A 12,585-nucleotide genomic window follows, 5' to 3' on the forward strand; every position below is an offset into this window, starting at 1 on the left:
CAAAAGAGGTTTTGTCCTTGAGCAGAACCGATGGTGTTCTGTTGAGTAAATACACGACTGTTTTGACCATATAGCTCCAATAGGGTAGTGGTAAGTTAGATTGGAAAGCTAATGCTCGAGCAACATTTAAAATGTGCTGGTGTTTTCTTTCCACTACAGCATTCTGCTGTGGTCTGCCAACACAGGAATTAAAATTGGTTGTTCCTTGCTGAGTATAAAAAGAATTGAGTATTAATTCCTTTGCATTGTCTGTTCGAACAGACTTGATTTTTCTTTTGTAATGAACTTGTACAAAAGTGAAGAAATTTTTAATAATGGTGGGAGCATCAGATTTTGCTCGAAGGAGATATAACCATGTGTGCCTAGAATGGTCATCCACAATGGTTAGGAAGTATTTGTATCCTTCAATAGAAGGTATATGATAGGGTCCCCATATGTCTAGATGGAGCAAGTCAAATATATCTTGGGAAAAATTGTTATGTGAAACAAAAGGCAATTTCTTTTGTTTAGATAAATGGAAAGTTGGACAGTCATTATTGTTGCTGAAATTAGTAGGAAAATTCAGTTGTTTATTGATTTTATTTGTAATGAGTACAGATGGGTGGCCAAGGCGTGAATGCCATTGGTCACTTTTTGTGTTTACATTACATAAAACTGAATTGGAAATGTGATTGTGAAGTTTGTCTTGCTGCAGGTAATATAGCTTGCCGTATTTTTCAGCTGTCCCAATCCTCAATGTCCGAGAAGGGTCCTGGATTTGACAATGGTTAGAAGTGAAATGAAGATGGAAAAAACTGTCATTGATTAAGCTACTAACATATAGTAAATTTAGTTTGAACTTAGGGACATATAAAACATTATATAAGGTTATAGCAGAATTTATTTTTACTGTTCCTATAAGTTCAATGTTGACAGTTGTAGCATTAGGTAAAGTAACAGATCTATTAGTAATAGGTTTCTGTATAGAAGAGAAGCAATTTATGTTGCAACAAATGTGGTGAGTTGCACCACTATCAATGATCCAGGAAAGGGGAGATAAGGGATCGGGTTTACCAAAAAAATTGTTGATTTTTGGCCCATCTGAGGTAGAAGCATCAGTGGGTTGAAGTTGCTGAGTAAGCATTGAAATGATTTGCTGACATTGAGCATGGGTTAATGGTGCTTCCTCAGTGGTGTTGGCAGAAACTTGTGAGGATTGAGGGGTGTTCCGAGATGTGGAAGCTCCATCATTCTTACGATTTTGAGGAGTGTTGTTGTCATTGTTTCTTGGCTTTCCATAGCCAGGTGGAAAGCCATGAAGAAAGTAACATTTGTCTTTGTAATGACCCGACTTTTGACAATGAGTGCAGTGAGGCCTAGGTCTTTTGTTCTTGGAAGATGCATTTGCCACGGGATTTGTTTCAGTTGTTGGAGTGGTACTGCTGGTATGAGTTGCAGCTGCAGTGAGGGGTTGTGGGGGTCGAGTGCCTAAGGTTCTTTGCCTTTCTTGATGAATAACCATTGAGAAAACCTTATTGAGAGAGGGACATGGGTCAAGAAGGAGGATTTGATCTCGGATGGCATGGTATGACTCATTTAACCCTTTAAGAAATTGTAAAACTTGATCGTGATTAAGGTGATCTTGGGATTGAGCAGCAGCTGCACAAGTGCAGTGTATTCGAGGCCTTAACTGGTTGATTTCATCCCACATGGCTGTTAATTTTGTGAAGTAAGAGCTGACAGATTCTTCTCCTTGATGAAGGTAAGTCAAGGATTCATTTAATTCAAAGATTCGGGGACCATTTCCTTGGTTGAATCGGTTGTTTAGGACTGTCCACATCTCAGAAGCAGTATCAAGATACATGATACTGCTCTTGATTTCAGGTGATACAGAATGTAATATCCAAGACATTACCATTTGATTGCATCTAGTCGAAGAACTGTAAAGAGAATCTGAGGGTAAAGGTTGAGGTAAAGTACCTTCAAGAAAAGGAGTTTTATTTCTTGCACCGATTGAGAGGATGAAGTCTCTCTTCCAGGGTTGAAAATTTCGATCAGTGAGGAGAGGAGTTGCCAATGCAAGACCAGGATGATCGACATTACTGAGGTAATAAGGAGATCGAATATCTTCATAGGCAGGACGTTGAACTGGATCTGATCTGATCTGTTCTGGTATGGGTGGTGCAGATGGAGGCAGATTGCCGGCGGAAGCGTTTGATGGTGGAGGAGCGGTGGAAGCATCGACCACTGGTTGTTGAGGATCTGTGGAAGTAGCTGAAGAGTGCGCTCGAGTTCTCACCATGATTGGAACCTTGATGAAGCTTTTCGAATGATCTTGAAGAAGCTTTTAATGGGTTCTTGAAGATGTTTCTACTGATACCATATTAGAAGAAAGGCAGAGAAGAAACAGAGAGATTTTTATTGAATGAGTGAAAAGTTTTTATTACAATTGTGTTTTGCTGAGTTTATATAATGCAGTACATCAAGTAATAGAAAAAAACGAAAAATAACAGAATAACGGTCTAAGATGACTAGAGTAGGTTTTAGTAATGAATCTAACTATTTTTCTTTATAAATAAATAAATAAATAGATTTGAAATAAAAAAATAAAAATAAAAAAGCAGGTCGGATCTGACCCATTTATATCGTGGTCAGTCCGAAATGATGTCAGGCTGAGCCCGACCCGGCCAAATTTACATTCCTAGACCCATTAGCAGAGAATAGAATTGTAGGCTAAGTAAATTGCAACTTGTAACTTGTTTGGAAAAAAGAGGAAATTAGACTCTATTTTTTTTATACTGTTCTCTTTTAGTTTTACCTTCTTTTTTAAAGTCTATTACTTTTACTTTTTTTTTTTTAAATATTGTACCAATTTTGCCTCTCTTACTTCAAATACTCTCTATGTAACTCCCTTATGTTAGGGCATTTTGAGTACAATACATATAAAAAGAGGTATGTTTCGATTAAAAAAAAATTTAGAGGTAAATTTAGTTAATTGATTAATGAAAGAGGCATTTTTAAACTCACCCGTTTGGAAAATGCATTCTCCCTAATTCCAAGGGCTTGTTTGGGAGGAAAGCGAAACCAGCTTCTTCAATTTCTTCGGTAAAATAACTTGTTAAGCATTTCCAACTATGGGGCAACGCATACTGCCACGCCCTACCACTCTTAGCCCTTAGATTTCCTTTTATATATCTTCTGAGGTTTATCATCCATTTTAACCACAACTCACATTGAACCTTGTTTACGCCTCAGTATTGAAACCAGAGAAGCCTTTGTTTTCTAAGGTAAATCAGATTGACAAACTCATTGCCTCTCTATACTTATTATTTGTTACTTTGAATGAATTGAATGATGAAAATCACTTGATTTCATAAACGGGTTCTCTTCTTTATGATTCGTTGGTTTCGTTGAGGTGGAAAACGAAGATGCTTATAATTGAAAGATTGATAATATATTATTAAATGAGTGTGTTAGTTTATTTATTTATTTATTTTTTTTGGTAGAGGGGTAACCCCTAAAAGTTAAAAGGTATAATTTGCTATTTGTGTTGTTTTTGTGTTTTTGGTAATGTTTGTTTGAATCCATTAGGTATTTCACAATGTTACAAAGATGGAACAGGGCTTTTTCTCATTTGTCAAGACTGGGATCACAGTCACAGAAGAACTTGAATCTTAGAAATGATTTCTATGTCATTTCACGTCAAAGTTATAAGAAGGCTGCTGCAACTGCAACTGTGGCTCCTACTACTTCTGATAACGTTGAAATGAGATTTCCAAGAAATGAAACTGCGGTAGGTTTTCGAAGACACCCTTCTTGAAATTTAATTTCCCTATTATTTCTAGCTTCTGTTTAAGAATCATTTAGTGTTGGATGATATGTCCCTTTAATAAAACTCAGACGTTTCGTTTCAGGAAAACTAAAACAGAAAAGTATTGGATAGTTTTGTGTACAATCTTTTGAGTGATTTTATGACTCTTGTGATGTCTTATATGATTGCAAATACTATACATGCCTTGTGTGTTATTCTTTTTTTTAAAATTAGTGTCAGCATGCACAGTTGTTGGTTATATTAAATTTGTCAATAAGTTTGAAATCATATTATGGACACTGCTGGCCATTACATTGCTCCTGAAAACTGGTCTGCCAACATTCAACAGGTTAATCTTGATAAAATGTTTTGGTCCAAGCCCTGCTCATTGGCTTTGGATCCCTCTTCCCCACTGAGAATTGAAGAGCCAAAATATGAGGGCATTAAGCATGTTATGCTCAAGCTGATGCTGTTTTATTCTAAACAAAGCAGATCTATTAGGGGGGCAAATGCAGTTTACTCGCGGATTACCTCCCAAGTTGATGAACCTGCAATTTATGAAGGTGAAATTTTTATCAGCATCATTTAGCACACACAGTAAAATCGAATAGGAACTTTCAGGAAAAATGTGTTTGAAACTTAGTTTGCTCCTTAGCCATCGGGGTGATCCAATATTTATGGTAAAGAAAAAAGGAGAAATAAACACGTAAAGGAAAGCATTAGTGATCCGAAACTTTCAAATGGTCATGTAGAATTAGACTATTTCTATTTGAGTTTCCTTGCCATTCTTGGGTTGTACTAATTGATTTTTTTTGTTTATCTGAATTTGAACTTGCAGTGTTCAACTTAGAGAAGACCTTTAAAACAACTTTTTCTTTACTCGTGCTTCACATGTGGCTTTGCTTACGCCGCTTGAAAGAAGAGGGAAAAGAAGGTGTTGAATTTGGGCAGTACTTATATGAGATTTACAATCATGATGTGGAGCTTAGAGTATCTCAAGCTGGGGTGTGTATTCAGTTCTTACTTGTTGATCATTATAATCTGCCAATGACTTTTTTTGTTTGTAAGTTGTGTAATTTTAAGCCACCTGCCACCTGTGCTCTCCAGAAGCCATTGAATCTACTTTGTCAATTGGCTTAATCATGAAATTTTAAGATTCTCAAACATACAAGGATAGGAAATTCTGGTTGTACATACATAGGATTTACAATAGAACCTTTTCAGGCTGTCTTGTTAGTATTTGATTTCTCTTTTTGATAGAATAGGGCTAAGGCTTTTTCCATGCAGACAGTTGATTCAGCACTGAAATTGCAGGTTAACTTGCTATTGACTAAATGGATGAAGGATTTAGAGAGAATATTCTATGGAAACATCGTTGCTTATGATGCCGCCATTGTTCCAGAAGCTAAACAAGATGAGCTTCCAAATGTCATATGGAGGTAAAGTCTTGAAATTGATAGGTCCCTATCCATCTTCCTGTTACTTAAAAATTATTGCAACTTATGCGCAAACTGTGCTCATTAATGAGAACCGCATTTCTTTCTTACCTTTTGTCTTTTTTTTTTTGGCTGAACTGCCATTGATGTGCATTGCAGGAATGTTTTCTCTGATGATGGTTCATTAAAGCCAGATGCTGCTGCAGCTCGGACAGTTCAGGCATGCACTCATTATGCCCCTTACTATTGTTATATACAGTCATGCTGGATATGTTCTAGTATTATTTCAGACATTGCTCCATAGACCAGACACGAACTCTACAAATCTGTGTTGAGAAGTCCTTGATATTGCTGAAAATCAATATTAGTAGTGAAGATGAATTAGACATGGTCAAGATTTATTTGCTTTTCAACAAACTAGTCTTACCTTAACATGCTAGTTGCCCTGAGTTAGTTGTACATTAAATCAAACCAGTTAGACCGCATAGAGCAAACAGTGGAATCAAAAACAGATTTTGTGTTTTGCCGAAACTCTTTTTTTCTTTGCTTTCTTCTTTTTCTATTCACTACTGTATAATTATATATATATTTATATTAATTATATGTGGAGAAGGAGGATAGATTGTAAATAATTCACTTGTCTTATGACCTTTTAATATGTGCAGGCAATGGCGAGGTATGCTTCTCGAGAAGTTAGTTGTCTGTCATTAACAGGTATGTTTTCTTTTCACTTTTCACAATTGGATCATTTATTATTTCTTAGTTTTTAGGTATATAGTAGGATAAAGATTTGCACTATTTTCTTCATTAAGTATTGAAATATCATTCTAATAGAATAACTTTTCCGTAACACTTTGAAAAAAAAATTAATAATATTAATTTATCAATTTTTTTTAATGTATTTTAAATTTTATTCTATTATATTCTTATTCCTATTCAATTTATTCTCATTGTTATTTCTTTATTTTTATTCTTCCTAATCAAATGTAGTCTTAATCTTTCCATCATGGTCATTAAATTTGATACAGTAAGGATTCAGTTTTGTGTAAAAAAAAAAATGAAAAAAATACTAATAAGGTTTCAATTTTAATTAATTATCTGGCTTGTGAAATTTGTAATGTCCATTTTTATTTGGGAGTGTTGAACTACTCATGATATTATGACATGTTCTCTCTATATATATATATAAAAAAAAAGAACATTTGTTATATTTGTTATCTATGAACTTTATTTTGACAAAGTTGTAAAATGTTTGAATGGGCAGATAAAGATGCTATGTTTTCTGGAAACTTTACATTTACACCATTGAAGAATGTGAAGGCAAAACACGTTTAGCTAAGATGATGCAGATTTAATCTTTTCAAAGTTTATGATACATATTTGTTTATTTTTTTTTCAATTAAATGAATCATTATTACTTAAAAAGGAAAATAGTTGAATGTAAAAGCCCATGTATTGGTGTACTTCAAAAGAGATGATCCTTTTATTTCAAAAGAAAAGATGATATTTATTTAGGCCTCTTTGGTTTGGATTTTGAATAAGTTAGAATAAGCTTTTTTTTTTTTGTAAACTTTTAAAGATATTCTTACATGAACTACCTAAAATCATAATTATTTATTTATTTTTATTTTTAGGGATATATCTTTATATATAAAATATATGTAAACGTACCCTGACACTCATTTAATGTACTCTGACACTCATTTAATGTACCCTGACATCCATCTAATGTACCACGGAATACATTCTGTAAAAGTACATCGCAGGACAAAATCATATCCCTATATATATATATAGTCATGTAACGTTATTTTTAGTTTAATAGATTTTGTTAGCTTAATATGTTTTTTATGTTAAAGTTAAGGATGTTACAAGTAAATAAATAAATAATAACTATCAAACCAAAACTTTTCTTTTGTTGAAAAAAGAAATTGAAACCTCTCTTTTGTCGCTCTTTAGTCTTCATCCAATTTAATAAATATATATGTTGTAATTTTAATGAAATTTTATCAGTCTTCGAATGAGAAGAAAGTGTATGTGAGTGTATTGAGTCCCACATAGGATAAGATCTTAAATTATCTATACTTTTGTGTTATAAGATTCTAAATCAACACTTGAGTCGTCTATTGAGTCCAGACTCTAAGATTATATTCCATCTCCCTTTGCCAATGTCTTTTAAGCCTCTTAAAAACCTTAATGTTTGACATTAAAAGAATCACTTTGTGTTCTTCCTCCTCTCCTCTTTTCAGTGTGTCACTATATTAACCCCGAAGAGTCTTATAAACTTAAGCTTGTTGTGCAAAGCATTTCTTTTCTGAGTACATTTCTTATATGAATTCATAAATTTAGAAAGAAAAAGTAAGTGATATGTTGAAATATATATGCAGTGACATGACACGTTGAGTATGAATTTAGGGTCTAAAATAAAGTGATAGAATAGTGAGGGACATGTTAATTAACTGTGAAAACCAATCTTAAAACACTTTTCTTCAAACAATACAACAAAACCACAGAAAGAACAAGAAATAAAGTCTTGATATTGATACCTCAATTCTCATAGATGATATAACAAATAAATAAGTTGTTGGTTTTCTAATTTTTTTTTGCCAGTGATGCACAACCTGAGCCTTTTTGACTATCTAAATCCACAATGTGAATCGTAGATCAATCCAAAAACAATTTATAGCAACACAAACATATAATTGTAATTGAGGCTTAAAGAACATGTTCAAATCAATATTTATTGTACTAAACTTGATGAATACATGTTCTGAAGTATTTCTCCAATATGCATAATAAAAATATAAAATAAGTATTATATTGGAGTTTGACTTAAATTATTTATTTATTTATTTATATTTGTGAAGTTACAATTCTTTTGGGTAATTATTAATTGTGTGAAAAGGAAAGTCTTGGTGGCCAAGTTTTGAAAAGTTTTTTTAGAGGAAACTTTGGAATGTCTTGGTCCCCAGTTGTCTTAGTGCCCAAGTTTTGTACTTTATAAATATATATATTGTGTGTAAGAGAAAGGTATGTGTGTAGAGAAAAATAGTGAGTTGTGAAATGAGAAGTGGGTGTGAGTTTGTTGTGTGGTGAGAGTGAGGAAGAAGCAAATAGTGTATTGGGATTTGGGTTTAGGTAGAGAGTATATGTAATTTTGAAGTTATAAGTGAAATATATATCTCTTTGTGGATTTGGTAGTTTTATCAATCCGAGTTAAAATTCTTTGCTTCTTTTATTTGTTATTTCGATGTGCTTGAAGTTTATTATTTTTCCCAGCAAGTGGTATCAGAGCCAAAGTTCACATCAACACAAAAAATATCAATAAATAGTGTCTTTCACAAAATTTGAGATCGAGCTATAGGATGGGAAGAACAATTTGAGTTTATAGCAGAGCACGGTGAAAGATGTGTTGGTACAGCTAAGGCTCCTAAAGGCACTACAAAGAAAGAAACATAAGAGTATGACTGATAAAGATTTGAAAGAGTTGGGCGAAAGTGATAAAAACTATTAGTTTAAGTTTGGCTCCTGAATTAAAGTGTAGTGTAATGAACGAAACATCTCCCTTTGAGTTATGGAAAAAGTTATAAAATTTTTATACGTCAAAATTCCTAACAAATGGATTATATTTGAATAAGCAGTTATATGAGTTAAAAATGGTTGAAGAAGAAGATGTTAGGGATCATATAAATAGATTTGATAACTGCATAACTCAATTATTAAGTGTAGATGTCAAATTGATAAAATCTAGCTATTATTTTGTTGGCGTCTTTACCAAAATCATATAAGATATTAGTGACTATATTTTTAGTTGGAAAGACTACTTTAACTGTAGATGAGGTGTCAACCGCTCTTTTGGAGACAGATAGTATCAAGCAACCAAGTAGTATGTCTCATACTGATCAAACTCTTGTGACGAGGTCAGAATCAAGTCGGGGTAGGAGTACATCGAGAGGAAGATATGATGACGGAAGAGACAATCGCGATCATTCACTTTCTTGGAGGGAAGTGGAGTGCTACTATTGTCACAAAAAGGGACATGTTAGGAGGAATTATGAAGAATTGACAAATCATCTTGAAGCAATGAGGAATCAAGAATGCAAAGGCACATCTGATTCCATAAATGCTGCTGGTGAAGGCTTTGAAAGTGACTTTGATGTTTTCTCTGTCATAACTGATGAAAACTTTTCTGACTATTGGATTTTGGATTTTGGTTCTTCGTTCCACATGTGCCCGTATAAAGAGTGCTTTGACACTTATAATACATATTATGGTTGTACTAATTACAAGAATTACTATAAATACCGACAGACTAATCTACTGGTAAAAAGACGGAAAACAACCGCTAAAGCCTAGTACATGCGAGTGTCCGTCGCTATTGACCCGCTGATAATACTGGGTTGCTGTTACTCTTTAATACTGACGGACTGACCCACCTGCCGCTTATAATAAATTTAGCAACGGACTAATAGTGGCGGGACCCGCCGCTAATGAGGTTTTATAAAAAAATTAACGATTTAATTATATAATTTACTATTTATAAATTTTTTTATTTGTATAATTTCTTATTTATATTATTTATATAAAATGAATATAAATATAATAAATTTATTTAAATCAATAAAATATATTTTCTATTATTTATATAAACAAATATAATAAAATAAATATAAAATATTTTGAGCATTAAGTTAATTATTATTGTCTACACATAATTAAAAACTTAAACTAATTATACTGTCCACACATAATTAAAAACTTAAACTAATTATTATTGTCTTCATCAAACACATTATTTAAAAATTTTGAACCAACTTTCTAGTTGAATGGGGTTATTTGTGCATTGTCCCGAGCTTGTAGTAATGGCGGTGAATGGTAATACGGTTGCTGCATGCGAAGTTAATAACTCAACAAATTGTCGAGTTTGTTGTTGTGGGCGAGTGAGAGGTTATTGTTGTGGTCGAGTGGAAGGTTGATGTATCGGCTGGCATTATTACTCTTAGAAGAAAAAAATATTATGACTTAATTAGTATGAATGTAAACTAGATGAACAAAAATTATAATTAGTCCAAATGTAAATAACATAATCAAAATTAACATCATTAAATATACCATTTATGTAATTATTACAAATATTTCAACATCAGTGGAGCTAATAATCACTACCACTCTCATCATTTTGAGAAATAATATCGTCTTCACATCGATCAACTAACAACTCATCTTCTTCATCGGCTATTTCATCGTCTGATTCGTCATCTACAACATTTTCACCAACTTGATTAACATTCAAATTTTGTGTATTATCAATTGTCATTGCCAGCTCTAGAGGTTGTAGAATTAACTTTCCTAGATCCATAGTCATCAAAAATTTGACGACCTTGTATCATGTATGACATATTCATCAAGTTCATCCTCAATGTCCCAAAATTGCCGATGGTTTACATCTTCAACTATTCTAAAACACGTCTACGTTTCACACCTCCAAACTGCTCATGTTTTTAGGAACTTGCAATACAAGTTTGTTTACTCGTTCTAATATTTCCTCACATGTAAAACATCTTGGTGGGCGTCTTCTCTCAATTTTCCCATCAACATTAGCGTCCCTTCTAAGTCTATAGGTACTGGGCAAGAATTTTCTGTGACCAACATAAGATATCTTGCCAATCACTCGAACAGAAGAAGTGTCTTTGTTACATGTTGGACAAGCTTTGTATCCCTAACCACTCCATCTAGACAAATGCAGTTTACTCGCGAATTACCTCCCAAGTTGATGAACCTGCAATTTATGAAGGTGAATTTTTTATCAGAATCATTTAGCATACAGTAAAATGGAATAGGAGCTTTCAAGAAAAATGTGTTTGAAACTTAGTTTGCTCCTTAGCCATCGGGGTGATCCAATATTTATAGTATATGTAATTTTGAAGTGATAAGTGAAATATATATCTTTTTGTGGATTTGGTAGTTTTATTAATCCGAGTTAAAATTCTTTGCTTCCTTTATTTGTTATTTCGTTGTGCTTGAAGTTTATTATTTTTCCCAACAAGTAGTATCAAGACCAAAGTTCTCATCAACACAAAAAATGTCAAAAAACGGTGTCTTTCACAAAATTTGAGATCGAGCTTTTGGATGGGAAGAACAATTTGAGTTTATAGCAGAGCACGGTGAAAGATGTGTTGGTACAGCAAAGGCTCCTAAAGGCACTGCAAAGAAAGAAACCTAAGAGTATGACTGATAAAGATTTGAAAGAGTTGGGCGAAAGTGATAAAAACTATTAGTTTAAGTTTGGCTCCTGAATTAAAGTATTGTGTAATGAACGAAACATCTCCCTTTGAGTTATGGAAAAAGTTAGAAAAACTTTATACGTCAAAATTCCTAACAAATGGATTATATTTGAAGAAGCAGTTATATGAGTTAAAAATGGTTGAAGAAGAAGATGTTAGGGATCATATAAATAGATTTAATAAGTGCATAACTCAATTATTAAGTGCAGATGTCAAAATTGATAAAATCTAGCTATTATTTTGTTAGCGTCTTTACCAAAATCATATGAGATATTAGTGACTATATTTTTAGTTGGAAAAACTACTTTAACTGCAGATGAGGTGTCAACTGCTCTTTTGGAGACAGATAGTATCAAGCAACCAAGTAGTATGTCTCATGATCAAACTCTTGTGACGAGGTCAGATTCAAGTAGTGGTAGGAGTACATCGAGAGGAAGATATGATGACGGAAGAGACAATCGCGCTCATTCACTGTCTTGGAGGGAAGAGGAGTGCTACTATTGTCACAAAAAGAGACAGTTAGGAGGAATTATGAAGAGTTAACAAATCATCTTGAAGCAATGAGGAATCAAGAATGCAAAGACACAATATCTAATTCCATATATGTTGTTGGTGAAGGCTTTGAAAGTGACTTTTTCTCTGTCATAGCTGATGAAAACTTTTCTGACTATTGGATTTTAAATTCTGGTTCTTCGTTCCACATGTGCCCGTATAAAAAGTGCTTTGACACTTATATTACATATGATGGTTGTACTCAATACAAGAACTGTAAATACCGACAGACTAATATATTGGTGAAAAGACGAAAAACAACCGCTAAAGCCTAGTACATGCGGGTGTCCGTCGCTATTGACCCGCTGATAATATTGGATTGCTATTAATCTTTAATACTGACGGACTGACACACCTGCCGCTTATAATAAATTTAGCAACGAACTAATAGCGGCGGGACCCCCCACTAATGAGGTTTTATAAAAAAAATAATAATTTAATTATATAATTTACTATTTATTAATTTTTTAATTTGTATAATTTCTTATTTATATTATTTATATAAAATGAATTTTAAATATAA

The 12,585-nt window shown here is 33.2% G+C and overlaps 1 protein-coding gene across 1 annotated transcript; it reads left to right on the top strand.

Moving 5' to 3' along the window:
• The first annotated feature begins 3,013 nt into the window (after positions 1-3,013).
• On the top strand, positions 3,014-6,744 carry LOC115706584 (uncharacterized). The gene is made up of 8 exons (XM_030634283.2): positions 3,014-3,266; positions 3,571-3,772; positions 4,140-4,353; positions 4,629-4,795; positions 5,105-5,229; positions 5,386-5,446; positions 5,892-5,940; positions 6,491-6,744. The coding sequence occupies exons 2-8, from the start codon at positions 3,581-3,583 to the stop codon at positions 6,559-6,561; spliced, it is 879 nt and encodes a 292-aa protein (XP_030490143.2). The 5' UTR covers positions 3,014-3,266; positions 3,571-3,580; the 3' UTR covers positions 6,562-6,744.
• The last annotated feature ends 5,841 nt before the right edge of the window (positions 6,745-12,585 follow it).

This window comes from Cannabis sativa, chromosome 1 (assembly GCF_029168945.1).
Source record: "Cannabis sativa cultivar Pink pepper isolate KNU-18-1 chromosome 1, ASM2916894v1, whole genome shotgun sequence".
Taxonomy (NCBI): Eukaryota; Viridiplantae; Streptophyta; class Magnoliopsida; order Rosales; family Cannabaceae; genus Cannabis; species Cannabis sativa.

Bases quoted from the DNA above. Each gene is read 5' to 3' on its own strand.
- LOC115706584 (XM_030634283.2), top strand. From the start codon at position 3,581: ATGTTACAAAGATGGAACAGGGCTTTTTCTCATTTGTCAAGACTGGGA. The intron at 5,230-5,385 runs GTAAAGTCTTGA...TGTGCATTGCAG, and splicing joins CTTCCAAATGTCATATGGAG to GAATGTTTTCTCTGATGATG. The intron at 5,447-5,891 runs GCATGCACTCAT...TAATATGTGCAG, and splicing joins CTGCAGCTCGGACAGTTCAG to GCAATGGCGAGGTATGCTTC.